The sequence below is a fragment of the Urocitellus parryii genome, chromosome 4 (assembly GCF_045843805.1).
Source record: "Urocitellus parryii isolate mUroPar1 chromosome 4, mUroPar1.hap1, whole genome shotgun sequence".
NCBI classification, from domain to species: domain Eukaryota; kingdom Metazoa; phylum Chordata; class Mammalia; order Rodentia; family Sciuridae; genus Urocitellus; species Urocitellus parryii.
In genome coordinates, this window is record NC_135534.1 from 147,580,202 (window position 1) to 147,607,510 (window position 27,309).

General features: G+C 40.9%; 1 protein-coding gene across 2 annotated transcripts in view; it reads left to right on the forward strand.

Annotated features, from left to right (window-relative positions):
* Slc1a1 (solute carrier family 1 member 1) overlaps positions 1-27,309 on the forward strand; it is a 72,990-nt gene that overhangs the window by 44,475 nt on the left and 1,206 nt on the right. The window contains exons 3-11 of one of the 2 annotated variants that reach the window (XM_026414258.2): positions 8,352-8,444; positions 10,270-10,384; positions 11,747-11,789; positions 13,201-13,296; positions 15,930-16,114; positions 17,290-17,397; positions 19,262-19,384; positions 19,737-19,931; positions 25,344-25,478. In XM_026414258.2, coding sequence (XP_026270043.1) covers positions 8,352-8,444; positions 10,270-10,384; positions 11,747-11,789; positions 13,201-13,296; positions 15,930-16,114; positions 17,290-17,397; positions 19,262-19,384; positions 19,737-19,931; positions 25,344-25,478 — 1,093 coding nt within the window. The remainder of the gene's footprint in view (positions 1-8,351; positions 8,445-10,269; positions 10,385-11,746; positions 11,790-13,200; positions 13,297-15,929; positions 16,115-17,289; positions 17,398-19,261; positions 19,385-19,736; positions 19,932-25,343; positions 25,479-27,309) is intronic. The other variant, XM_026414259.2, reaches the window with a different exon arrangement.

The window sequence follows — 27,309 nt, forward strand, 5'->3', positions numbered from 1 at the left end:
AGGGATTTTAATGATCCTCCAGTGTGTTGAATGCATAGACCTAGGAGACTTCATTCATTCATTTCATCTTCAATGAGCCAGGCTATATGCTAGGCATGCAAGACAGTAAATTAAATCCTATCCTAGCAAGAAAGAGAGACTGTATTACAATGCTTTGTGGTAAGTGCTTTGTGGGAATGAGAGCAGTGGAAGGAACAGAGAGGTGGGATTTTGAAGGAAAGATAGGAATCAAGAGAAAGGAAAAAGGATATTCCAGACAGAAGAAAATGGCTGAATGCATAGCATCTGGTAAAGCAGTGAGATTTAATTGATGAACTAGAAACACAGGGTGGAGGAATGGGATAGAAGAGTGAGCATGTGGCTTCAGTGGCTTTGTGTGGACTTGAGCCTATAGGCACAGGGAAGTTATAGCAGTGACTGCCACTTGTGCCATTTTCTACAAAGGGACACCCTGAATAAGCTTCAGGTGGGGAAGTGTTCATCATAGAGGCGCAGGAGCGTCTAGTGGTTAAGAGTACAAACCCACACTACCTGGGTTTGAATCCTGATTGTGCCATTTACCAGCCTGGAAACCATGCATGAGTTACTTAATGTGTCCTCAACTCTAAATCAGGAGTAATACTAGTTCTGTGTAATAATGCATCTACAATACTATATAATTGGTTTTTTTTTTTTTTTTTTTTACTTCTTTTTGTCCACTGTCAAAAGTTTCTAGAAAATCCCCGAATTGGCACCAGGAGCTTCAAGGTTCAATATTAGGATTTAGCTACATACATGTGAGGCACCAAATGCCTTAATTCAGGAAATGAAAACAATATAAAAAGACTTGATCTGCTAACAGTTTGTGAAGTTCACCAGCATACAAGAAGTTTCTGCCTAGAAGCCTTAGCTACTAATTTTATAGGATAAGGAAAAGCAAAACGTCAAATAATGATAATAATAATTATGTTGTGGCAGAAAAACAGAAACCTCCCATTGAGCCTTAAGCCAGCTGCTGATGTCAAAGCATTCATGAACTTTAGAGGAGAACAGTTAAATACCTCGGATCCTCTGGGGTGTGTTTAATGTTTTTATTGAACAATAAGCCTCCTAAAAATGTTATGGGATCTTCTGAACAATTGGCCCCAAATCTAAATACCACAACACTCCATGGTATTAAAAAATGTTAAAACAGCCCACGGTCTACCAAAGAACCAAGAGACCAGCCACTGCTTCTTGACACATGTTTTGAACATCAAATGTGGACAGTGGCTATAAAGTGACCTTGCTTGATTCTGCCCAAGAACTGGTTTATTTTGTTTACTTCAAAGATTAGTCTAGGGTGATGATATCACCTATTTTAAGGAAGTTCTTTATATTAATGTCTCTAAGAAATAAAGAGGTATAGGTGAAGTGTGCACAGAAACATGTTTTGCATACTCCCCTCTGCCTTTTCTCTTGCCTTTTAATCTCCCAGGGGTATTAATCCAGGCTGTCAGATTTCCCTGTGCCCTGGACTAACAAAGTGAGATCATATCCAGCCTTGTTTTCTCCAGGGAATTAAAAAAATTTTTTTTTCATAGTTCAAAAATCATGAACTTGTTTGTTGACTCCTTGTAACAACCCTGTGAAGTAGTGGAGTAGGTGGGGTCCTATCTGCATCTTTAAGGATAAGGAAACGAGGTTGGAGAGGGATTAAGCCACTTTCCTAAGATCACACAGATCATAAGGGCAACACCTGGGCCTGATGAATTCCACACTGGAACATTGTGCCCAGGGGCCAGAGCCTGGGAGATAAATCTGAGATAGGCAATGATATATGTGTAACCACATTATTTATTCAATCAACATGTCTGATGTGCTGGGCACCAGGTATATGTTGGTGGACAAGGAGATATCTAGGTTTCCTGACTTCATGGAGCTTATCATCTAGTGAGAAATACAGATGTTAAATAATGAGCTCACTGATGAAAAATTATGAAACATGATATGCACAGGACTCCAAGCAAGAAAATCAGGGCCTGCACTCAGAGAAGTACCTTAAGAGAAGTACCTTTCCTCAGGCAGAGGAAAGAGCCTGTACAGAGGCCTGGAGGTGGGAAGGGCATGGATTGCTCTAGAAGAGGGATGGGAAGTGATGGGTGGGCAGTTGGCATATGTTGGGACTGGAAAGGCAGATAGGTTCTCATTTGCTGGGTGAGAATTTTCTCTTTTATCTTTGGTGCCATTGAGGTTTATACCAGAGCATAAAATGACTTCATTTATATATTCAGAAGATCTCTTTAGTTATTATATAGTGAAGGAATGAAAGAGGGGGGGATAAGTTCTGGTCTGTTGTGCCTTTCATTGCTCAGTGACATGCATCATATTGATCATTCATTCTGTAATATTGGGGACTGCTTGCCTAACACTAGTCTATGCACTGTCCCAGGCATGCTATAGACACTAATTCTAATCCTCATGACAGCTGTGCAAGCAGAGGTTGTTCACTTTGCTCCTCACCATCACCCTTAAAGAAGGGTAGGCACTTAAAACCTCCACTGTGTCAATGAGGAAACTGAGTCTGGGAGGAGAAGGCTGGGATTTGAGCCCAATCTGTCCCAGCAGAGCCCATGCTTGTTTATCTCTATGCAGGTGGACTCCCCTGGAGATAGATAGGAGTCGTCCACATAGCAGGCTCTAACTCCTATGCAACTCTGAGATTCTTGAATGTTGTGTCCATTCAGAATTGTGAAGCACCATCAAATGACAGACTGAAAAGCTTCCCAATGACAAAGTTAATTTTGATACCTTAACTGCAAGATGGATAGGGAATGTCATGAAAACTTTGTTCTCCTGTGGGAGGCAGCTTCATCAGAGGGCTTTCTGACGAGTCTTTTGCTCTTGGATGTTTATTTTTAAAACCTGCTATTGTTTGGCCCAGGCACTGCTTCCTTTGCAGTGTTTTTATAAAAAGTTCAGATGATTACTGCTTTGGCCAAGAGCCAACATCCCAGCTCTTCAGAGCCTCCTCCTGGGGTAAAGAAAGCAAATGTTTTTTCCTAAAATAAAGCACTAGCAGGTACCCCCCACTTCCAAGGACAACCATGGATCTTATCCCTGTTTCTAGGCCATAGCCCAACTCAGAACTGTCCTGGTTCAAAGGATGATCCTGGCCTTATTGGTTACTGGAGTCCTGTGCATTTTTTTTCTGTCTAATTCAGGTGTTCCATCAAGTCTCACCTGCTCCATTAAGTCTCACCTGATCCTCAGAAAGTCCACAGAATCTATTCTGTACGCCAGGGCTTCACAAAATATCTAGTTCTTAAACTAGATGAGAAAATCCCGTTTTTAAAATTTCTAATCTGTCACAGATTAGCAGCCTTTATAAACTATAATAAAAACAATTTACCAGAAAAATGATACAAAAAGACATATAAAACTCTAGCCTTATTTTTTTATTATTGCAGTCAACAGGATCATTACTGTAAATGCTTTTCAACACTTGTGTTAATGTCTGTGCAGATCCTCTTGCACCTGCTTTGCGATGGATGAACACACAGTCTACTATCATTTGTCAGTTCCGGTGGAACAGCCATTAGCTCCCAGGGGGAAGGAGTTTCTGGAACTATAAATCGAGGAGGTCCCCTAGATTTCTCCAGGCACCAGGCCTGAGAGCAGGAAACCCAGGTGGATGTTGAGAGTAAAACCCAGCATAAGGCAGGGCCACGTTTCAGGCATGTGGACATGCTGTCCTACCTATCTCTGCTTAGGGATGGAGAGGCACCACCTTCAGAGTCTGATCCCTGGATTATAGTGCCATGTGCATGGCAAATATTCACTAAGCTTGACCACTAGTTCCCAGTGTGGCGATATCACCCTAAAGGCAGCAAAAGCTGATTTGAAGTGAGCAGCAGGGACAAGGGAGGGGAGGGATTTTATTCTATGTAAAAAGCAAATGTAGTCATTTAGTACATAAACACATAATTTGTGGTACTAAAATTTCATGAAGGTGGTTATTAAGGGGAAAATGTCTAAAAGACTTTGTGGGAGGGAGATGAACCATAATAAAGAAAAACAAGTTGAGAGACACAAAGATGTTAAGCATGTTTTCACCCAGAAGCTTTTGGCAAGTGTTTTTCTTGGCTACCCTGAGAACCCAACCTAACCACTATGTACAAGTGATTCTAAGGAGGCTACCTGCTGAGTTCTACTTTTCTGACATACAAATAGACTTTTAGAATGGACTCAGTTGTTAAAAGGAAGATGACCTGTAAAAAGTGTAGCTCTCCCCGTCATGTGGAAAGCTTGACATGAAAACATTCATAAAGTGCTTTATTGAATGTTCTGGAGACCCAGAGAAGAATAAGCATCAGGCTTTGGAGCAATATGGAACCATGTGCCCAGAGATTGTGCCTTATCTCTTCCTCTCCCTGCCCCTATGTTGGCAAGGTCAGGAGGCTTCACCAAATTTCATAATGGAGTTAAACTTGAGCTGTTCATTCAGTATTGTTGAGCACCCACTAAATGCTGAACACTCCAGTAAGGTCTAAAGATTGAGCTGTCTAATGTGATAGCTGTTAGTTGTATGTGGCTATTTAAGTTGAAATTAATTTAAATTAAAATTGAAATACAATTCCTCAGGCACAGTAGCCACTTTTCAATTGCTCACTAGCCTTATGTAGTATGTGGCTACTTCAATGGATGGCACAAATACAGAGCATCTCCACATCCCAGGAAGTATCACTGGATAGCGCCAGTCTAGAATTTTGCAGCACATGAATGAAACCACAGTGGCATAGTGGTTAAGAATATGGTCTTCGGGGTCAAACCAGGACTGGGATCCCAGCTTCACCACTGACCTCCCCAGCTTTATATTCATGGCGATTACTTAGCCTTTCTCAGCCACAACTTTCTCCTCTGTAAAGAGGATAATAATAATGCCTGTCTCTGAGGATTACAATGTGAATTAAAGGAGTTGACTGAGTAATATGCAGTCAGTATAGTGGCTTCTGCCATCATTATTATCATTTTTGTTATAATTATCATCATCATCATCATCATCACCATCATTGTTGGCAGGTGGGGTGTTCAGACCATCCAGACAGACATTCATAGTTATTAAGTTTTGAAATGTTCTATTATACAGGGTTTCAAAGGCTAGGCTGTTTTCCTTGTATATTTCCCTTCCCTCTATAGTGCTAGTCACCATATCCCCAAGAATGCATTATAAATCATCCAAGAGTCTGGATTTGGGGTGCTGCTCTGCCCCACAACCAATACTGATGACTGGAGAAGTAGAAGTGTAACTGTAAGAGAGTAGAAAAGTACAGACTTTTCTGCTATATCCAGGAATACTGGAGGCATGAGATAGAGGAGAGGAATGGGAAGTCAAGCCCTTACTAACAGTGACTACAAGATAGTTGCCGTGCTCCTGCTGAGAGGAGCTGATTGACTGCTCCAGGAGGTATTTGCCTAGATATTTCCACCAAGAAGCTCATTATTCTGAAGGCTTTTATTGCCAGCTGAGTCCTGAAGTACAATCGGAAGCACCAGCCCATGGCCAAATCATTAAGACAAATTAAGACATATTAACATATGCTGGAAACAATTACCCACATAGATTTAATTTGTTTCACTGCTGGAAGAAAGTCCTGAGAGGGTACCAAACACATACCAGGGAACGGTTCCATAACTACCCTGTGAATCTGTCACTTATCAGCCCTTTAGGGGCTGGAACATGCTTAAATTGGACATCTACCAAAGAAGGACAGTATATCTGAAAATACATCCTACATGAAGTCAGGATTACAGGTGCTTCTGTAGTTTACATAGGATTGTGTTAAAGTGATGAGTTTCTTGTTTCTTTTTAACCTACCCTTATTTTTGTAAATAATTATAATTGTCAAAATAATAGACTGAGGGGCTGGGGTTGTGGCTTAGTGGTAGAGTGCTCGCCTAGCAAGCCCCAGGCTCTGGGTTCAATCCTTAGCGCCACATAAATGTAAAATGAAGATATTGAGAATAAATATTTTAAAAAAAATAATAGACTGAGCTCTAAAATGAAAAAGGCACATTTTATAATCATACAGTATTAAAAAATCATAAAATAACAAACACATTTACATTATTGTTTGCTGTTTATTAGAGAAATCTAAATTAAAAATGAGATTGTTGGTTCTTTTTGTGAATTGTGGCCTTCAGCTTATTATTGTTGTTCTTTGCATAAGTGTCATTTTTCAATGCCTTATTGTCAGGAAAGAAGTTCCCCTCAGCACACCAAATTCCATTTTTCCCAGACAAGGAGAATAGACTCTATCATCAAGGATATTCTAGGATGTGACTCTTGTAACATGCCTGTCATTTGTGATTGCACAACCTTGTCCTGGAGGTTGCTGAATGGCCCTTTAACAACTTCCTGGGTAGCTGCTAAAGAGGCCAGGGCTCTCTCTCTCAAAATATTAACTTCCAGAAGAGTAATCAAGCCCAAGGAATAGGGTGTGTAAAGGGAGAAATGACTTAGATCTGTCATGATGGCGGTGATACTGTCCTTGCAGGTTTTTCCTAACTGTCACATATGTACCATTACATGTGAGGAGCATAATCCCCCAGTCACTTAAAAGAAAGGGTAAGCCTTTTATAGTGGGAGGGGAAACCATAAAACTGCCTGAGCATCCTGTTAGCCATACAGGTTTACTACCTTTCCCTGGGGATTGCCTTGTGACAGCCTCTTCTTTTTTCCTGTTACCCTGTACTTAGGGCTTTGCAAACAGTTATAGGAAAACTCATAAGTGTTGAAAATGCAAAATAACTTTCTATGATGATAATTTGACTCAAAAACATGATCTTCATTTTAGAACTTATATAGGTTAAAGTCTGAAATCTTAAATGACAGCTTGCTTTGGTTGTTTCTCAATTTTTCCCATCCCCCTCATAAAAGTCCATTTAGAGAGCATCATTTGACTTCATTTATACAAGCATTTTTATTTATTTATTTTTATGTGGTGCTGAGGATTGAACCCAGTGCCTCAAAGATGCTAGGCAAGTGCTCTACTACTGAGCCACAACTCCAGCTTTACAAGCATTTTTGATGGAGGGCAGAGATATATGCCTTCCACCTCTAATATAGCTGTCCTTGGCATTCCAGAAATCCCCCCTTAAATTTAGGCAACACTCCTCTTGGTATCCCAAGACTATTTGAAACTAGATCCAATGATGTGGCCATAAGTCTCTTAAATCACCTGTGCCTTTGGAAACAGAACCTGTGCCTTTTTCAAACAGAAATTTTAAGGCATCTCATAAAGTTGCTCAACTAGAAGCAATTTTAAAATCATGAAAAGAGGAAGGAAATATGTTAGGAAGGATGGATAATGAAATTACCAAGAATTATTATTGAATCAGGTTCTGAGACAATCTAAAGATCTAGCAATAAGTGAATGATGATTTTTTTTACATTAGGATCCAGGGAGATTATGTAGCCATTAAAATTATCAGTAGGGTAAGTTTGTAACAATGAGAGAGAATGCTTATAATACAAAAGTAAGAAGACAGTGGGTTAAAAACATCAAGGAAAAAAATATTGGAGAAAAATTCACTGGCTTATTAACTGTGGTTGGTTAGATAAAGTCTTTTATTTTAATCTTTATTTTTGTTCTAGTTAATTGTAATGAATATGCAATCCTTTTATAATCACACATAAATGTTACTTTTTCACTTGACTGAGCTTCCTGACAGAAAAGACAGCGGGAAAACAATCATGACACCCATGATTCTTATTAAGCGATAAAGAGTACTGTCTCAGTTCTTCAAGATAAATTGTTACCTTAGTACGGAATTCCAGAAAAGTTTTATCAGTTTATCATAAAGGATATTGAGTGACATAATATGCAAATCCTGGTAAGGTTCTTAGAGCACTTGCAGAAGAGATACTCCTTGTAATTGCTTCATGACTGCCCTCAAGAACAACAGAAACCAAAGCTGTTAGCCTGCCCAGGGTCTCTATTAATTTTTAGCTTGGGAATTTTTAAGTGCTTCATTTGCCCATTGTGCCTTATCCAAACTGACTGTGTGAGATGGGCCTCTCAGCTCCTCATTTCACACCCTAAGAATTGAATCACCAATCCTGGAATTCTGTCTTTTTTAGGGGGTGGGGGGTGTTACTGGGGATTGAACTCAGGAGCACCCAACCACTGAGCTACATGGCCAGCCCTATTTTGTAATTTATTTAGAGACAGGGTCTCACTGAGTTGTTTAGCACCTCACCTTTTGCTGAGGCTGACTTTGAACTCATGATCCTTCTGTCTCAGCCTCCGGAGTTGCTGAGATTATAGGCCCAGCTGGAATTCTGTCTTTTAAAAATGAATGAATTTGACCATTCCCTCCTCTCCTTCCAGGTGTTGCTGCACTGGACTCCAGTGTATCTGGAAAAATTGGACTGCGTGCTGTAGTATATTATTTCTGTACCACCATCATTGCTGTAATTCTAGGTAATATTTATTTCTGAATCCTTATTCCCCTATACAATTGTGACTTTTCATCCAAAAAGTAGTTGGAGTGTTAAAAATGAAGATTATTTTAAATCAGAAAGTAATATGTCAAACTACCCTGGAACTTTTTGCTTTGAAGTCTACATTGCACCTGTTATGTGAAGGCAATGCAATGCTGACATAATTTTAAACATGGTACTGCTTATTAGAGTCTCTACTAAGAAAAAGGAAATGGATGACAGTTCCATACCTTATCAGAGTCATTGGTTGAAGAAAGTGAAGCCAGGAGTTTATGTAATCTTAAACTGGATAATTAATCTATAATAGTGGCACTGAGTATAATGATACATATTTCCAGAAAGGTAGGATTTCAGTGCATTTCACATTTTACCAAATGCTAACAGTATTGCTAAGTATAACTTGTACGAGGGAGAAAGAGAAAGTTTTAATAAAGGAAGAGCTATTCTTATAGCTTCAAGATCTTTTGTGACCCAGCATGACATTTTAAGAAGGGTGCCCAGAGTTGGAAGAAAGGAAGGAAATGTTCTCAGATGTTGCAGCCAGCCTGATCCTTGCAGCCCTCATTCAGTGAATGGGTAAGAGGTGGGATATGGTGAAGTTTTAGTGGTATTAGGCTGAGGGGCTTAGGAGGGCCTGAGCCCAGCCCTAAACCAAAGTTGTATCTCTTTAAGGGGATCCAGCACAAAGAAAAAATAGCAGAGAAAAAGCAAGATATTGCCTTATAATTAACTGAGTATATATCCCTTCTGCAGCCCTGACAGGGGAAAGTGGGCCATAAAGAAAAGATCCACAGCCCTCTTATTGCCCAGCGACTGGTCCTACAAGCAAAACTGACCCATTCTGCACTCCAAAGTCCCCTTAGTACTTCCTCCTCTTGGGAAAGGAGCAAGAAAGGCATGGAAATATCTTTTCTTCCTCTCTTTTAGTCAAACATCCCTCAATGCCTTGGCCTCTTCTACAACCTCCCATTTCTGCTAGACACTTTGAGAGACAGAAACCCATTATTTCCAGAGGTCACAATGGTGCTTTTAGATGACCTAGCATGCAGACAGGTCTTCCTTACAGCATGAAGCACCTTCCCTCCCTGCAGTTCCTGTCTATCTATTCTCCATCCCACCCCTGAAGGACACTCGCCCACAATACAGCATTCTAGCTCTTCCAAGGCCTTTGGTAAAGAATATAGACAAGACAAAGCTTGTTCTGTAAGACCTGCAGAATGACCAGCATCTGTGGGCTAAATTACAAAAGATATCAACAGGTTCCCTGCACTAGGAAATGAAGTACTTTCACCCGCACACCTGCCTAGGTTGATCTCATGAATTGAAGAAAAGAAAAGAATTCTCATCAATGGGTATTTCCAGAAGCAATTCTTAGATGGTTAAGGGGGTGGGGGGGGGGGCGCAGAATTCCTTCTGCTTGTGAATTTCAATGGGGAAGTAATTAAGGAAGCCACGAAAGTCTCAGCATTTGGTTAATTTCAGGTCTCCTCATTACAGTGTGAGAAGAATGCACCAGGATGCCAAATGTTCTGGAAGGTTCTTTATTTTTTATTTTCACATTTTTGGTACCAGGGATTAAACCCAGAGGCACTTAACCACTGAGCTACATCCCCAGCCCTTTTTATTTTTTATTTTGACACAGGGTCTGACTTAAGTTGCTTTGGGACTTGTTAAGTTCCTGAGGCAGGCTTTGAACTTTTGATCCTCCTGCCTCTGCTTCTCAAGTTACAGGAATTACAGGCGTATGCCACCACACATGACCCGGAAGTTTCTTAATGCACTGTGGATACTGTCCTTGATCATAGGTATTGTGCTGGTGGTGAGCATCAAGCCTGGTGTCACTCAGAAGGTGTCTGAAATCGACAGGATGGGGAGCACCCCGGAAGTCAGCACAGTAGATGCCATGTTAGACCTGATCAGGTGAGAGTCTTAGCTTCCTGGTTGTGCCAGCTGTGTAGTTACAGGAGGCCAAGGCCATGTGCATGCTTTAATGTTCTTCTATCTTGACATTTTTGGTAATTTTTAAAATTATTATGCATCTTCATTTTACCTTGGACCCCGCAAATTACATGGCAAGTAATTACTACTTGCTGGTCATGGTTCCAAGAGGATTAGAAGCAACAGTGTCCTCTGTAATGATTTAGGATGGACAGAGATGCAGAAAGTATCTTTATTGTATAAAGATGTCGGACTGGTTGTATGGTCAGTCCGTAGCACTCTTGGAGATACACATTGTTTTTAATTGTAGGGAGAAAACCTCACACTTGGAAAAATACATTTTTTTGACTGTACAGGAAAAATCATCTTATCTAAAACAGAACCAGAAATAGGTTTGTCGACTTAAAGTAGCAATTAAATCAGAGACTCACAAAAGGTGTTCTAGGAGAGCTGGGTGTGACACTGTGATAAAAGTATTTGTCTAGCATGCACAAGGCCATGGGTTCAATCCCCAGCAACATCCCCACACACACACACACAAAAAAAAAAAGTTATAGGAGCTGTATTACATATTTTTTCCTACCTAAAAATTAAAAGCATTTATTCACCAATTTTTTTGATGTAGGGTCACAGTCTTTGTTTCAATGTATCACTTCATTGTATTTTCATAATTTCTGTTGCATATGGTTCCCTTATAAATGCATCTTTTACAATTTCCAGGTTAAGTTTCTGTAGAGTGAAGCAACCCAAACCCTTCAAAATTGCAAAGAAAGTCAAGTGCCAAATTCTTCCACTTTTTCTTTTTATTTAAGTTGTCTCCTCATATCAAATTTAATAGTGAAAATTTTAGTCATTGGCCTCTATTGAGATTCCAGGCATTCAGCTTGGTTTTTAATATAAACCACGCTGTCTTTTTCACAACCATATTTCAATGCTTTAACATTTAATTCAATAATTACAATAATATTTGCAATTGGCATAAAGAATTTGGGAACAGATTATTAGTAGAAATATTGTCTCATGTATGAAAACTGAAATGTGCAGAAAATTAAAGAATTGTCTCTCAACTGTAAGTGTCTACCTGCCAGCTTTTCACTGGGCTCAGCAACTGTAGTTACTCAGTGAACTGGTTAAGTGATTAGGAGAACATTCTGTACTCAGTTAAGGCTCGGCAAACAAGAAAGAAATCTTATTACAAGGAAGTGTTTTTCAAAAGAGAGGCCAGAGGAGAAATCAGAGTACTCATTCTATATTACACTCATTTTTTATCAATGTATTTGAGTATGATAAAAAAAACCCACTTATAGTATCATCCTATAATACTGCTTTTCATGTCTCCAACAGGAATATGTTCCCTGAGAACCTTGTCCAAGCCTGTTTTGAGCAGGTAATATTAATGACTTTTACCCTTGAGTTTCTCTCTTCTTCCCATTACCAGTTAAGATATTTTTTTTCCTTCTATGACCCAAGAAATGGAAGTAATCCCATCAAACCTGGCAGTGGGCAGTGCACCTGTGAATGAAGAGTTTCAGTGGCTTTTCTGTTTTGTACCCTGATTTCAAACCAACAGTCAAATGCATGTCATAATTTACACTGCTTCCTTTTCCCACATGCAGTTTCCCTCAAAAGGGCTCAAATGGAGCAATTAGTAATCTGTCAAACAGTGAGTGGCTTAAAATGTGGCCTTCAGTACCTATTCTGCAGAACCATGTTACTTTTGTAAAGAAATGTGGACTGTCTGTTGATGCAGTGCAATGGTTAGAAAAAGAGCTTTCTATCTCCTCTTTCTTGCTGCTCTGGTGTTGGCAATCTGTATCTAACACACATGACATAGCTAGCATTCCTGAGATTATTTCTTTCCTTTAACCATTATATGTCCATTGCCCATACTCTGAAGAGCAATGTAACAAAGCCATAGGGGTTTTTTTTTTCCCCCCTCTAGGAAAGTTTGACATCTCTTCGCTCCACGGACAAGTCTTTTTCTTTCATTTGTCAAGACAGCTGAGTCTATCACAAACTGCTGTATTCATTTACATAAATTACATGAACAGAAACTTCTGTGTATACCAACAAAAATGGCAATTATACTGCTCCCTGCCAACCTCCATGGGGCACAGAACCACCTCTATTTCAGGGGTGCCTTTGCAGATCAGCCACAGTGGTCATTTGTAAGGTTCTCAGTGTTGGCAGAGCCCTGTAGGAGGGACATTTGCGCCTGGTGTAATAATATACTAGCTCTTTCTTAAACCTCTGTGTCAAAGCTCCACAGATCCAAACAGAACTGAAGGAAACAGAAATCTCACTCACTGAATAGCCCTAAAGGGACTGTTGATTTGGATGCAACCATCTTGTTAAAAATTTCTGGATATTTATTAAAGTCCTAGGGACTACTTTTACCAAAGTGATGAGGTATTTTTTTCCAATTAAAAAAAATTAATTAATAAAAGCAAAAGTGATAGGAATCCCTATTGGGTCTTTCTGTGAAAGTGCCTGTGGAGAAAACATCCTTTCTTTCACATTATTTCTCCATTGACTTTGTCCTTATTATGAAAGTGAAAGAACGTTCTGACATTATTGAATGGTGGTTGTGGGAGTCAGGGATTTGGATTTCTCAATCCATTTTTAGTTATAAAACCTCATGGGTGGTTTTATCAAAAACTAGAAGCAACAGAAGCACTGAAGGTAGAACTCTTAGGAGGTACTTGTTTGGCAAAAATAACTTATTCCTATGGTGTAGCATCAAAGATGCTAAAAAAATCGTATTTGTTTGCTTGTCTTTGTTTTTCTCCAATATGCAGTACAAAACCAAGCGTGAAGAAGTAAAGCCCCCCAGTGATCCCCGGAGGAACATGACAGAGGAGCCTGTCACCACCATGATGTCCACAGTTTCCGAGGTACCATCCATTCTGTCACCTGCTTTTTTCCCCCAGTAGGCAGATGCCACTCATGAGTGAGCAGAAGATGAAAGATAGTCTTTGTTATTCACAGAATCCACATTTGTGAATTCTCCTTCTTGCAAACTTACTTGTGACCCCCAAATCAATATTCATGGCACATTTATAGTCATTGGCAAAAAGCAGCACAAAATTTGAGTTGCCCACTGTGCATGTTCCCAGGTGAGGCTGGACTAGGCTGGACCTGCCTACTTTTGGCTCCCACTCTGTAAGCAAACGACTATCTTGTGATGCATTTAGTGTCATTTTTTCCCCATTTTTGTGCTTTTTCATGGTGGTTTCACTATTTAATGTGAACAGAAACAAAGTACTAACGTACTCTTTAAGGTTCCTGTGATATGCCTTAAGGAGAAAATATGTTTGTTAAAGAATCTTCATTCAGGCAGGAGTAATAGTGCTGTTGGTCATGAGTTCCATGTCAGTGAATCAGCAGTATATATTAAATGAGATGTTTTTAAGCAGAAACCCGCATAAAAGTGTCACCTATTGATTGTTTGATGTGACTAGTAGCAATCGTTCAGCATTTGCTAACTCAGTATGTTGGTGGGTGGGGGGGAACTATACTACATAAAAACGAGTAAGAACAATGGAAAAGAATGAGGCTTGTTGCCACTGAATTTTTGCCACTTTTTACAATTGGGTACCTTGAGGACTGATTTAGTTTTACAAAGCTATATAAACACAGAATACAGGCCCACAGTTCCATGTCCAAATCTTTCTGCCCAGAAATGATTCTAATTCCAAAGCTCTTAAGACTTCAGAAGGATCATACAATATATACACTGTGCAATAAGTAACATCTGTAAGTGAGATTGCAGCAACACTCCAGAGAATCAAACATCATCAATATTTCTGTAACAAACACGTGGATACTCTGTAAAGTTAGAGAAACAGATTATCAGTAGCCTCATCTCTGTTCAGAATAAGTTTTGTCACCCAAAGAGTTTTCCATAAACTTACCAATAAGATCAATGGACTTTAAGATCTTTAGGGATTTCAGAACTGGAATGTATGGTCCTGAATTGATACCTTTGTAGGCCTCTAATAGACATCTCCTGAATGTCCTCTGCCTTCACGTAAAAAGGAAATATTTAAGGAAAAGAGAAATATTCCATATATTTAAGAATTCAAATTAAGTAGACAACAGACAGCTCCTTGCTTCCTGCTTCAGAAAGCCTTAGCTTCTTGGGCTTTGGGTAGAGGGCCTCCATGACCTGACTTCTCTTGAGTCTTCCTAGCTTTCTTCCCAACAGCCCCCTCTCTTCTATCCAGATCTGCCTCCTCACTCACCCCTTATTCCTGCCTTTTGATGTGCTTCCAAAGTATTTTTCTGAGCACCTTCCATACGCCAGGCCCTGCTGGGCCCTGGGATTATAATAGTAAAAAGACAGATACTGCATCTGTCCTCATGTGAAGAGTAATGGATATTACAATGGAGAAGAACTGGGTCTTTTAGAGCCATCCAACAGAGAGGTAAAGTTAGGGTGGCAGCCATAGGAACAGATATGTAAGAATTATTATCCAAGCAAGTTACAGAGGCCCATATGCCATGATTTTTGCCTTTGTGTACCATTTTTCTGGAACATACCTTGTCTCCTGGCTGTCTATTCCTCAAACTTAGCTTTCCCTAACCTCAAAGTCCTCATTCATGTCCCAGTCTCTGTGTGATGCTTGTAACTCTTAGCTTGGCTGTGTCATTAATTACACACCATTTTGCTATTGGCTCATGTTTCTCACAGCTGGTCTCATCTTTCCAGCTGAATTTTAAGACCTTGCGCTATAGCCAATACAGTTAGAACACTCTTGCTGCTCCATAAATATTTGTTTCATCATAAATAAGAAATGACTGATACCCCAGTGGCTTGTTAACCTAATTCTTTATCACCCTGGTTTGCACCAGTCAGATTATATTTTCTCTCAGTGAATCTCAGGCTATTTTTACTCAGGATAAATTAAAGAAATGGCTCATTGTAGTAGGTATTTGGCTAATTTTATATCTATCTCTAAAATCTTGTTGGTCATACAAGAACAGAGGCAGTGAAAAATGTTCCTGTGCTTCATTTATCCCTTCATTATCAGGATAAAACAGATGGTAGTTTGTGCTTCCTGTGTTATTAAGTCCGGTCTTTCTTTAAAAACGACCTCCAAATGCTGCTAGTAGTTTAAATAACCCTGAAAAGTGCCCTGATTCTAAAATTTATAATAAAAATGGAAAAAAATTTAGAATTATAAATCTTCAAAAGAAAGATTCAAATATGGACTTGTTAAGAAAAGGGGAGCGGTGCTGGGACTGTAGCTCAGTGGTAGAGCGCCCACCCCACACATGTGAGGCACTGGGTTTTATCCTCAGCACCACATAAAAAAATAAATAAATAAAAGACAAAGCTATATATTCAGGCTTTAGTATTAAAAAAAAGAAAAAGAAAAGAGGGGACTTTAAATTTCAATGGGGGGGATTTGATACTTGCATAAGGTTTTTAATAATTATTATATTTCCTAAAGTATTATTGACTCTAATAGATCACTGTGATTATCATCATGTATCAATATATTTTCTTTGTTTTGATCCACAGAACAAAACAAAGGAATACAGAATCGTGGGCATGTATTCAGATGGCATTAATGTTCTAGGCTTGATTATTTTTTGCCTCGTTTTCGGACTGGTCATTGGAAAAATGGGAGAAAAGGGACAGATTCTGGTGGATTTCTTCAACGCCTTGAGTGACGCAACCATGAAAATTGTTCAGATCATTATGTGGTGAGCAGACACTATTTGAGACCATTTTGCTTCCCCTAAAGACTCTGTATCCTCAACATTAGAAAGATGAGGCTTATGTTCCTCAACTGATCTCCTCCTGGAGATGGAGACATTAGAAATCAAGACACTGGAGTATGAAATAGCTCCATATACTTCTCAGTAGGTAGTTCATTAATAAATGTCTAGCTATCAGCCGCTGTCTTTTCCCTCAAAGTCCTGGCAGGTCATCTTGCACCCAAACAACACTCAGGTCAGAAGTGCTCCTAAAGGGATGATCTGGAAGAGCTCCTCACAGATCAGAACAGAGAGTGCTTTCCTTCTTAGACCCCATGCAGAAGTGAGGTTCAAAATATCAAAAATGCTACAGCAGGGCCACTAGCTCACTCAAAGGAAAACTGCCATGTGAGCATCCCAGAGACACCACCTAAGTATCCGCCCTGTCACTGAGATGCCAGAAAGTCCACATTTCCTGGGAGATCTCTGCCTCACGTATCTCACATGGAATTGGTTCAACATTATTTAACCGAAAAGGACATTGACAGTGATGTAAAGTGTTCAGTAATAACAGACAGGCAAGCCACTTAATCCTGTAAAACCCTCAGCTTTATTATCTGTTAAAAAAAAAGTAATAAAACCTAACCCCAGGGTTGGAAGAACATTAAGTGAGATGATGCATGTAAAATACTTTCCCCAACACAAGATCTAATGAGAGCTCCACAAATAGACATATGGTGACCACTTTCACTGTTATTACTGTTGCTTCAATTGCTGGCACCTGAGAAATGAGATGCCATGGCTAGAAAGAGCTTAGCATCCTTATTTTGTAGGGATGAGTGGAGCTCAAATGAGCTAAGCAGATGTGACAATCAGTAGGATGTGGGGGTGTATATGGTATGGGGTATGCACCAATCTCACTGCATATTTATGTCATATTTGCAAAATACCCTTGTAGAGTTTGGGTGGGTAGAGTGCAAGGTGCTTGCTTGCAGGTACTGGAAACTAGAGCCATTAGTCTGCCCAGGACTCGAAGATGAGCGCTTGCTGTCCTGCAACCATGTCTTCTGTACTTCCAGTTGCAAGCTGGGGTGCATGCACTGGCTTGTTTCCTCCCCAATAATCCCAGCCTGAGCAAACCCCAGTGATGGAATTGGGTCTTTGTTGTGCTTACTTTCTAGTTACATGCCACTTGGTATTTTGTTCCTGATTGCTGGGAAGATCATAGAAGTTGAAGACTGGGAAATATTCCGCAAGCTGGGTCTTTACATGGCTACTGTCCTAAGTGGGTACGTCTGATTCAAGAGAAAAAAAAAAAAAAACAGAACCTTCAACTGGGTTCAATAAGATTGCTGCAGAGAGACTGGGGTTTGGTCGGTTAAGGTCGGCTTCTCTCATAAGTACAGGAAAAGATAGTTTAGAGATAAGAGAGCAGTGAGCAGGGCTGCCCTTTAACAGCTGTACTGTAGGTGGATCACACTGTGCTAATTGCCAGCTTTTGGCAGAACAGCCTGGACCAGGCTTTACCACTGCCTTTATTGGTTGTGTTTAAATCATTTTTAAAACAAGAGAGAAACCCACTCGTAGCCTCTTTTGGCTGTCTCCTGCCCTTTACTTTCTCAAGAACATAAACTAACCGAGCAGGTAGGAATTGCCCCCCACATACCCTGAAGTGGAAAGAAATTAAGAAGGGCCTAAATGAAATTAAATCAGAGCAAGTAGGAGCAGGAGAACAGGTTGGTTCAAATGCTGTCACTGAGGCTGGTAGCTACTCCCTGCCCTGAGTCCTCAGTGTGTTGGGGATGGTGATGGGGAAATCGTCAGGCTAGTTGGAATCATGGGGCTTTTTAGAAGCCACAAATAGGAAGGGAGTGGGGATATTGGTATGGTTCCTTGAGAAGAAATGCAGTGGGATAGATTACAGAGGGTGCCCCCAGACACCCATCCAAGAGCAAGATACTTCATATATGCTAAAACATATGGAGCAAGGGAATGAGGAAACGACATTGATTTGACTCTCACAGGTCAAACACCCAACTTGAGGAATTGGCTCACCTTTTGGAACTCAATTGCCTTGGGGTTTCCATTGCATAGCTTTTGGTTCTTAATCTGTGTTTGCCAAAAGCACAGCCCTGTCAGCTAACACAGAAGCAGCCTGGGTTCCTATAGTGTGGGGATCAGCGTCAAATCTCCAGGCCACAGAGGTCAGGGAGGCAGGGCCTTGGCCTCACTAGAGGCCAGCCTTGCTCTGGGACCACTGAAACATGCAGGACCAGGATCAAAGTCTTGGCAGTGATGTGACTGAGGCTTGTGACACTAAGCCGTTTCTTAATGGAGTTATGCTGGTTTCTTTTCTCTTGCCTTCTCTAGGCTTCTAACAGAAAACTAAAAGTTCTAGCTAAGAATTCACAGTTCTTAGGTACAAGCTCTGTATTGAGAAGGCCCTCTCTCCAAACTTCCAGGATTGGTATTTGCAGTGCCCATTTCTTATCATTTCAACCTTGTATAGCTGATCTGTAAATTCTTAGGTTGCCACTTACACATGCATGCCATCCATCAAATGAGTCTCATTTCTTAAGCCCCCTATTTTGGGTATGCTATTTATTTCCTTGTAAAATAAGGTACAATTTGAGAAGTTGTTCCATTTAGGCCCTTCTTAATTTCTTTCCACTTCAGGCCCTTCTTAATTTCTTTCCACCTGCAGGGCCCAGGGGACAGAGAAGGTAAAGACTGTGACAAGGGCTATAATGAGGTATCACGGTAGGGGATAAAGAGAGTGCCAAGTAAGAAAGGGTAAGCTCTTCCTGGGAAAGTAACTGAATGTTTCCTGAAGGAGGGGGAAATTTAGCTGAGTCTTAGAGAAGTCATCATTCAAAACCAGGAATCACACAGACAGGAGCATTTCAGCACGATATAATTCTGTTCTGTGAGCTCTGAAATTTATATTCGGCTACTGAATTTGTCATTAACTTTGACCAGATGCTTCATTTACTGAATAGGCCCCTACATCCTCATCTGCAGCATGGGAACATATATTTCCTCGGCAACTTCTCATTTTCTCATTGGGTCTTTAGGAAAGCTGAACAACGTCATACTTTTTAAAAACTGTTTGAAGAAAGAGTGAAGTATGAAACTTTTCCCTCTTGTTTACAGGCTTGCCATCCACTCCATTGTAATTCTCCCACTGATATATTTCATAGTCGTCCGGAAGAACCCTTTCCGATTTGCCATGGGCATGGCCCAGGCTCTCCTGACAGCTCTCATGATCTCTTCCAGGTAACTATAAGAGGTTTCTGGAAGAAGCCTCAGGCCACCCTTTGTCAGCTCAACCCTCACTTGATGGTACAGACTCCAGCCTGTGTTTTTTGTACCTACCTTTGAATTGAGAGTTGACTTTCATGTTCTCTGCCCCATCCTCAGCATATTTCTTCCCACTATTGAATATCTCCTGCCCTCAGCATGGCCTGCAGCCAGGGAGGATCATCACCTTCTGATCCCTGAACTGGCCACAAGTATCAACGTGTTTGGGGTCCCTTGTTTACTTTTGTGGAAGGGATGTGTCTTTTCAGGTGGGGATTGAGTACCACCATCCTTAGACCATAAGTTCTTTTCTCTCTATATCACACAGTTCAGCCACACTGCCCGTCACCTTCCGCTGTGCCGAAGAAAAAAACCAGGTGGACAAGAGGATCACTAGATTTGTGTTGCCCGTTGGTGCCACAATCAACATGGATGGGACTGCACTCTACGAAGCAGTGGCCGCTGTGTTTATTGCGCAGTTGAATGACTTAGACTTGGGCATTGGACAGATCATCACTATCAGGTGGGGCCTGGTGTCACTCTTTTGAATCACTGTTATAGGAATTGCCTCAAGTAAAATGGTCTAAGAAGGGAGATCAAGAATGGCCCAGTGAAGTTTTTTCTTGGCCTACCCAAGTTTCTTCCAAGATGAAATATGAGTAGTGGACTTGTGGTCTACAAGATTTCTGTTTCAGGGTCTGGCTATCCAGAGCATCACTCTGTGCTCAGTTCAGAGTAGGCACAGAGAGGGCACCAAAGACTCAAGGTTGAATAAAGTCTAGTCCCTGCTTTCTAAGGGCCCTTGGTGGATGGGGAATAGGTAACCAAGTGAGTGCTGATATCTGTGATAGCAGCTATCTAGAACTTGCTGTGGTGGTCACAGAGGGTACCAAAGAAAGAAGGATCAGCTCTACCTGGGAAGGTGGGGGAAGGCTTCCTGGAAGAGGGGGAAATGTAGCTGAATATGAGATGAGGAGTAAGAATCTAGGTGAAGAAAGACACTTTAGAGCTTTGGGTAGCAAAAATAGTTTATTCAGGGATTATGATATAGCCATGACCTAGTTACAGACTACAGATTATTTGGTGTGGTTGACATAAGGAGTATAACATGAAAAACATGAAAGGATGAGGAGAGAGGGGTCATCTGATGAAAGGCTTTGTATGGGATGCTCATAGAAGGGTCTTAGATTGTTTATAATATTATGAACAGATTTGCATTTTAGATAGGTAACTGGCAATGCAGTGGGTGGATTGAATGGAGACAGGGACCCCAAGCTAGAAGACCAGTCAGAGGCCATTTGGAATGGTCTAGGTAAGGTCTTAAAAAGCCTACAACAAGGCACTGAGTACACTGGGGATGGAAAAGAGCTAATAAATTGAAGAGTTATCAATTGGATTCAGAGGGAGGAACAGAGGAAGACTAGTATGACTCCCAGGTTTGATGGATGGTTCTGGATTGATGGATGGGGCTTATCATAACAGGGACTAGCATGAGAGAAACAAGAATAAGGAGAAAATAAAGAGTTTATATTTTTGACACATTGAATTTGAAAGCCTTTAAGATTTTCAGGAAATATACAGTGAGAAATGCAGGTCTGGATTGAGAAATGGAAGTCAGGGCCATCGTCTTAATGGTGGTCATCAAACAAGTAGGTCACAGGTCAGGTGTCTGTTCAAATCTCAGCGACACTATGATTAGTTGTGACCTCAGGCAAAAGACTTGATTTCTCTAAGCTTTCTTGTTTTCTCACCTGTAAAATGATAATAATAGTGCCTACAATTTATTCAAGTAGTAATGATGAAGTAGGATGACGCATATAAAATGCTTAGTGCCTACACAGGGAGCACATAAATGTTAGGAATGGAAGGCATTGCATAGGGAGAGTTTATAGAGAAGACAATTAGGGCTGAGCCTTGGAAAATTCTAATATTAGAGGCAGACAAAAAAAGGGAGAATTCAAGAGAGAGAGTGGGAAGGAACAGAGAGAGCCAAGAATCATGTTATCATGAAAACCCAAAGAAGATTTTTCAAGGTTGAAAATGATTCACAGAGTCAGATGCTAAAGAGAATTCTCACCGAATGAGGACCAAAATAGTCTGTCAGCTCAATCAGGTAGTAGAAATATCATTAGTAAATCTTGCCTGAGTTGTTTCTTTAGGACAGTACTAACCAATATGGTTGTTACCAGTCATGTGTGGCCAATGGCTGACTGAATTAAATAGCACAGCTGTATTACAATTCCATCACTGCCAAAAGTTCTTTTGGACAGCACTATGTCGGAACGGAGCGACAGGCTTGGATTAGAGGTAACCATTTAGTTCAGTTTGTAATATGAAACTTAGTCCCTAGGCCCACTCAGGATTGACTCTTAACCTTTTAGAGTTAATTAACTGTTGTGTCCACAGCATAGACATAAATTCTGGGGATAAGGAGTTCATTAACTGACAATGTTCTAATATAGTACATTTTTAAAAACCCCTTCTTCAACCCTATAAACTATTGCTATTTGCCTGAAATTCACTGAAAACAAGTGCAAAATGTATCATTTGGAGGGGCTTGGATTGTGGCTCAGTGGTAGAGTGCTCTCCTAGCACAGGTGAGGCACTGGGTTTGATCCTCAGCACCACATAAAATAAATAAACAAAAATAAAGGCATCGTGTCCACCTACAACTAAAAAAATACTAAAATATATATATCATTTAGCACATCACCTGGTGGGAGTAGGAGGTAGTATACAAATGCTGCATAATCTATGAAGTGTGAGTGGCTAAATAAGCCTGTGCCAGGGGCTGAGGTTGTAGCTCAGTGGTGGAGTGCTTGTCTAGCACATGTGAAGGCCATCTTAAACTAAAAAAAAAAAAAAAAAATTAAAAAAAGAAGGCTGTGCCAAAAGAGCTTCAGTAAAGTCCTGTACTTACAACAGCAGAGACTGTGTTAAATTAAGACCTTCAATCATGCTGGAGAAAGTTCCTGCTCTACACCTGCCCCCTGTGCTTCAGCAGTTGCTGCTTTTACATTTCCAAGTGTTTTTCCCCATCTCCCTCAGCCTGGCCTGGGGAATCAAGAGTTTGCACTAAACGGCTCCAAGGAGTAGTTGTATGAGATGGTGGCTCTCAAGTGTACTGGCCACCTTTTGATGAATCCTCTCCCTCTTCCTTAGTCATACATTTTATAGATCTTTCTAACATTTTTTTAAAACCTGACTGCTAGAGGAATCAACTGTGGGCCTAAGAAGCTAAACTAGCAAAATCACACTAAAACCTCCCTCCCTGTTCTGGCAAATCTTGCTGATAACTAGTGTCTCAGAACCATAACAACTGTGAAGTCCAAAGTAATCATTGACTTAAAAAGTCCTCTCTGGCTCTACCTGGCAAATAAAAGTTAGCTTTAACTTTATAGGTTACAGTTATAGCTCACATGGCTAATGGTTAAAAACTTTTAGACCCATACACAGTACATTTCTTTTTGTGGGATGAACATCAAATAACATAGATACCATCGTTTTGTGGTATCTTTTTAATCTAATATTCACTTATCACAGGCTATAACTGATTGAAAATAGGATAAATTATCTTATAAAAGCCGATAATTACAGGATTGGGGACCTAGAAGGGCTCAGAAGAAAAAAGTACCAATAGTAGTAGTTGTGTTTGCTATAATAGCACAGGTGGAATATCCTTTGTCAAAACTGCTTGGGAACAGAAGTGTTTGGGATTTGGGAGTTTGAAATATTTTCATATACATAACGAGATAGCTTAGGAGTAAACCAGTGTCCAAACACAAACTTCATTGAAGTTTCATGTATATCTTATAAATATTCACAGTATTTTTTTTGTGCCTGTGTTTTGACTGTGACTCCTCATATGAGATCAGGTGTGGAATTTTCTACTTGTGGCATCGTGTCAGTGATCAAATGAAGTTTCAAATCCTGGAGCATTTGGATGTTGGATTTTTCAGATTAGGGATGCTCAACCTGTGTTTTTTGCTTGTCGTCATAGTGACATTATTATTAGTGCTAGCAGTGGCAACAACAGAGGCTGAAAAATTAGCAGCAGAAATGGCATGTTATAAATCTACTATCCCATATGATTTGCCCGGATTCATCTTCAGAGCAGCATCATAATACTGTCAAGGAATTTAGATTCAGAGAAGTAACCTGCCCATGAAAACTGTGAGTAAAATGGCAGAGCCAGAAGTATAACCCAGGTGTGTCTGATTCCCAAACCTTCATTCACTACAATTCATACCCAACCTGCAATCATGTTGGACTGAGTTAAAAATGGCCTGTCCTTAAAACTAAACCTTGGTGCTAGGAAAGAACTTTGTACCTTAGAGAATGAAAGAAGTCCTCTCAGCCAAAGTAGTATATGTTCAAATAGCAGGAATAGGATTTTATATTTTTCCTGCTTATAGTTATGTATAGTTCCAAATTTCAGAACAAAGCCAGTCAGACTGCTGACGTTTAGCAAACAACACGAAGGCTCAAGGGCAGAGTTTTCTTTGGCTCAGTGGATTTTGAGTTTCCAGTCCAGGCTATAGGGACTTGGTTAACAATAACATGTTGAGGCTTCCAAGAGGGATCAGAGGGTCTGGGCATAAATCACTTCTGACAAAGAAAACCCATTGATTCATTCAATTCAACCAGCATTGAAATAAAATTGGGTTTTCCAAAGAGTACTTAGGTCAGAACAGATCTAAAGAATTATGCAAATCTGGAAACTTTTAGAGAAATTGGTACAGCCCCACAAATTGGGGGCCATAGCCACTGAGGGAATAACATAATCATCAAAAAACTCTGGACTGCATTTAACCACTCCTTCAACCCTGACAGCTTATCACTAGGCAGATGAATGGGCAGTAGAATCAGTTGCCTAAGAACTGAGACTTTAGAGCTCACTTGAATATGGGTTTGTAGATTAAATTAGGGATTCTTCTGGTTTAAATTGCAGTTCCTATATTTTTATCTTTCCACCCAGTGACTTCTTGGCAGCAGTTCATTGGCCCAAGGGCAAGACCATGTCTCCAGAAAGTGTTGTGGCTGTGCGCTCATGCTCATCCAAACCAAGGGACTTTTCAGGGCATGGTGAGCCTTGATTTCCTCCACAGTGATCCAATTAAAATATGAAAGATGCTGCTGATGAAAAACTGCACATTCTGAAGAGAAAAACCCCTATTACCACATATATTCCCAGGAGAGATCTTTTAAAATACATAGTAATAAAGTTCATTTTGCTGCCTTTTCTGGATTCCAGATCTCGCTTCTCTTGCACAAAGAGCATCCACTGGCAAAAGGAGCAGTCAGGAATAAATTCTTGTACTTTGTACAGGAGTCTTGGTCTTTCTCAATTCAGTGCCCTGAAACCTCTGAGAGACAAGAGTCTTGTGATGTCCATAAAGTGCATAAAACCTGCTTAACAATTGCTCATTCCTTTGCTGCACTCAAAATGCCTTTGTCCATCTACCCTGCCACTACCTGTACTAATCCTTCAAGGCAACTTAAATTCCTGGAACACCTTAGATATTCAGTAAATGACTGGGAAGGTGAGTGGAAGGGAGGAAGACAGCAGATGGAGAGGTACTTGGAACTTTGGGTGGATGCATGGATAGATAGATAAAACCTTCTATAAACACCCCTGTTGGTAAACTCTTGCCCTCCTCTTGGATAACTCTCAGGCTCATTTTTGCTGCCACTCAAGCAGTTCTTCTATATGTCCTTGCCATATCTCCTCCTGTCAGAACCTGGCATCATGCTTCTCTCAGTCCCCTGCAGCACTCATCCTATAATGAGGCAGAGCTGGTGCTTAACAGATAACAGATTCTGCCTGCCCAATTTCAGGGCAGAGCAGTAACACCCACGGAGACCATTTCAGACCAGGGACATTAAGGGGAGAAATTGGGTCTAACTCCTCTCTCCTGGTGTGTTTTGACTACAGCATCACAGCCACAGCTGCAAGCATCGGAGCTGCTGGTGTGCCCCAGGCTGGCCTGGTGACCATGGTGATCGTGCTAAGTGCTGTGGGCCTGCCTGCCGAGGATGTCACCCTGATCGTCGCTGTCGACTGGCTCCTGTGAGTTGGAATAAATGCTCTGCCTCAGCCAGATGAGCAGGCAGCTTCCTACCATTCACAGTCTGCAGGCTGCCATCATCCCTGCTTAGATTGCCTAATGAGCCATCTGTTGCTGCTTTAATTTCCCTCTGACCAGGCTATCTGATAACATGCTTAAAAATTAACTCCTCCTAACTTTAGTGATTTTAAAAAGCCAGTAAGCCCCATTACCTCATTATACCGGTGATACTCAAGATTAGAAGCTGGGTGTGGAAGAAGATAAACATAGGATAAAACGGTGAGGAAGCCAGGGAAAGGCCCCTGTTCATCCTGGCTTCTCCTAACCTGATTTGGCACCATGTCCTGGTTCAAAATCTGTGCATCTTATCAAGCATTTTTGGAGATGACAGGGGCAATGGTGTGAGCAAAGACTTTGGGGTAATTGGGTTTGAATCCTCATCTGATGTCTTATTAGCTTTTGAGCTTAAGCAAGTTCCCTAACCTCTCTGAGAGCCATTTGCATTATCTGTGAGACAGGAGAAATTCTGCCATTGACCCAAGTGAGTTCATGTGAATTGAGTGTCTAGAATCACATCTAATAGACAGTACATACTCAAAATATGGCAAATTTTATTGCTACAATTCAGATGAATTGGACCATTAAGGCCCCAAACAACCTCTCTCTCTCTCTCTTCTCTCTCTCTCTCTCTCTCTCTCACCCCCCCCCCCACACACACACACAAAAAAAAATACAGCAGAGCATGAGAGTGAGAATGGGCCTTCTGTGATTCCAAAGTTAAAGTTGGAACTAGCCTGGCCCTGGGTGGGACTTATCCTGGATGTCCACTTCTAGCACCTAGGTCTGGCTCCATCCCCTGACCCTCAGGGTAAGTGTAATCTCCACATTGAACCTTTAACTTAGAGCCGGTGGGGTTGACGGGGAAGTCCAGTGCTGCATGGTTTGTAGGTTGCAGGTGAGATGGAGGAAAGGAAGCAGAGACATTCTAGGTATGTCCCAAACCCTGCATCTGGCCTGGAAGCTGTCCCATACACAGTCCCCTCAACATTCACCAGGCCTTAATAAGCCAACTGAAATGGTGCCCTTCTTGCAAAAATACCATACCACTGAGGTAAGCTTTAGTTTTTCCTTCCATTGATGATGATGGATTTCCCCTCTTCTCCTTCCCCTAGTTCTTCCTGAAACCAGGCACCTTCACTGTCACGAGAGCCAGATGAACCAAAAATCCAATCTGAAGTCATGGGATAGAAAGAAACTAGGGCCATTTCAATCCCTGGCCTTGCTCTAAATAGCAGAATGGCATGCAGAGTGGATATGTGTCTACACTTTTGGCGCCTTTTCCTTTCCATGGGTATCATCTTCACAGGAATACCTATGTACCCAGTTCCTGCCATCAAAGCTCCGGTGTCAAAATGGATACTCCCCTCCCCAGGAGGCCTTGTCTTCAGACCGTCCTGCCATCAGCCTCTTCACTAGGCTGTCCAGAAGTTAGGACTGGCTGCAGTTGCCTCAAGGAGAATCCATTCCTGGGCTGACCTGTATTTTCTGAACCTGTGCTCTGCCATGTTCCTGGTAGCTTACTCATAGAACAAGATTCATTTGGTAAAGAAACAAATACACCAGGAAAGGAGAAAGTAAGAGAGAGAGAGAGAGAGAGAGAGAGAGAGGCATAAATTCTCTCACTTAGCCAAAAGAGAACCCATAATGTCAGTTGCATTTAATCTGGATAAATCATGAGTTTCCCTCAGTCCTCCAAACATCTCTGTGGAGACTGTATTCATATTTCTTTGGAAGAAGAAAAGAGAACTTTAGGAGATTTAGGGAAGACATTGC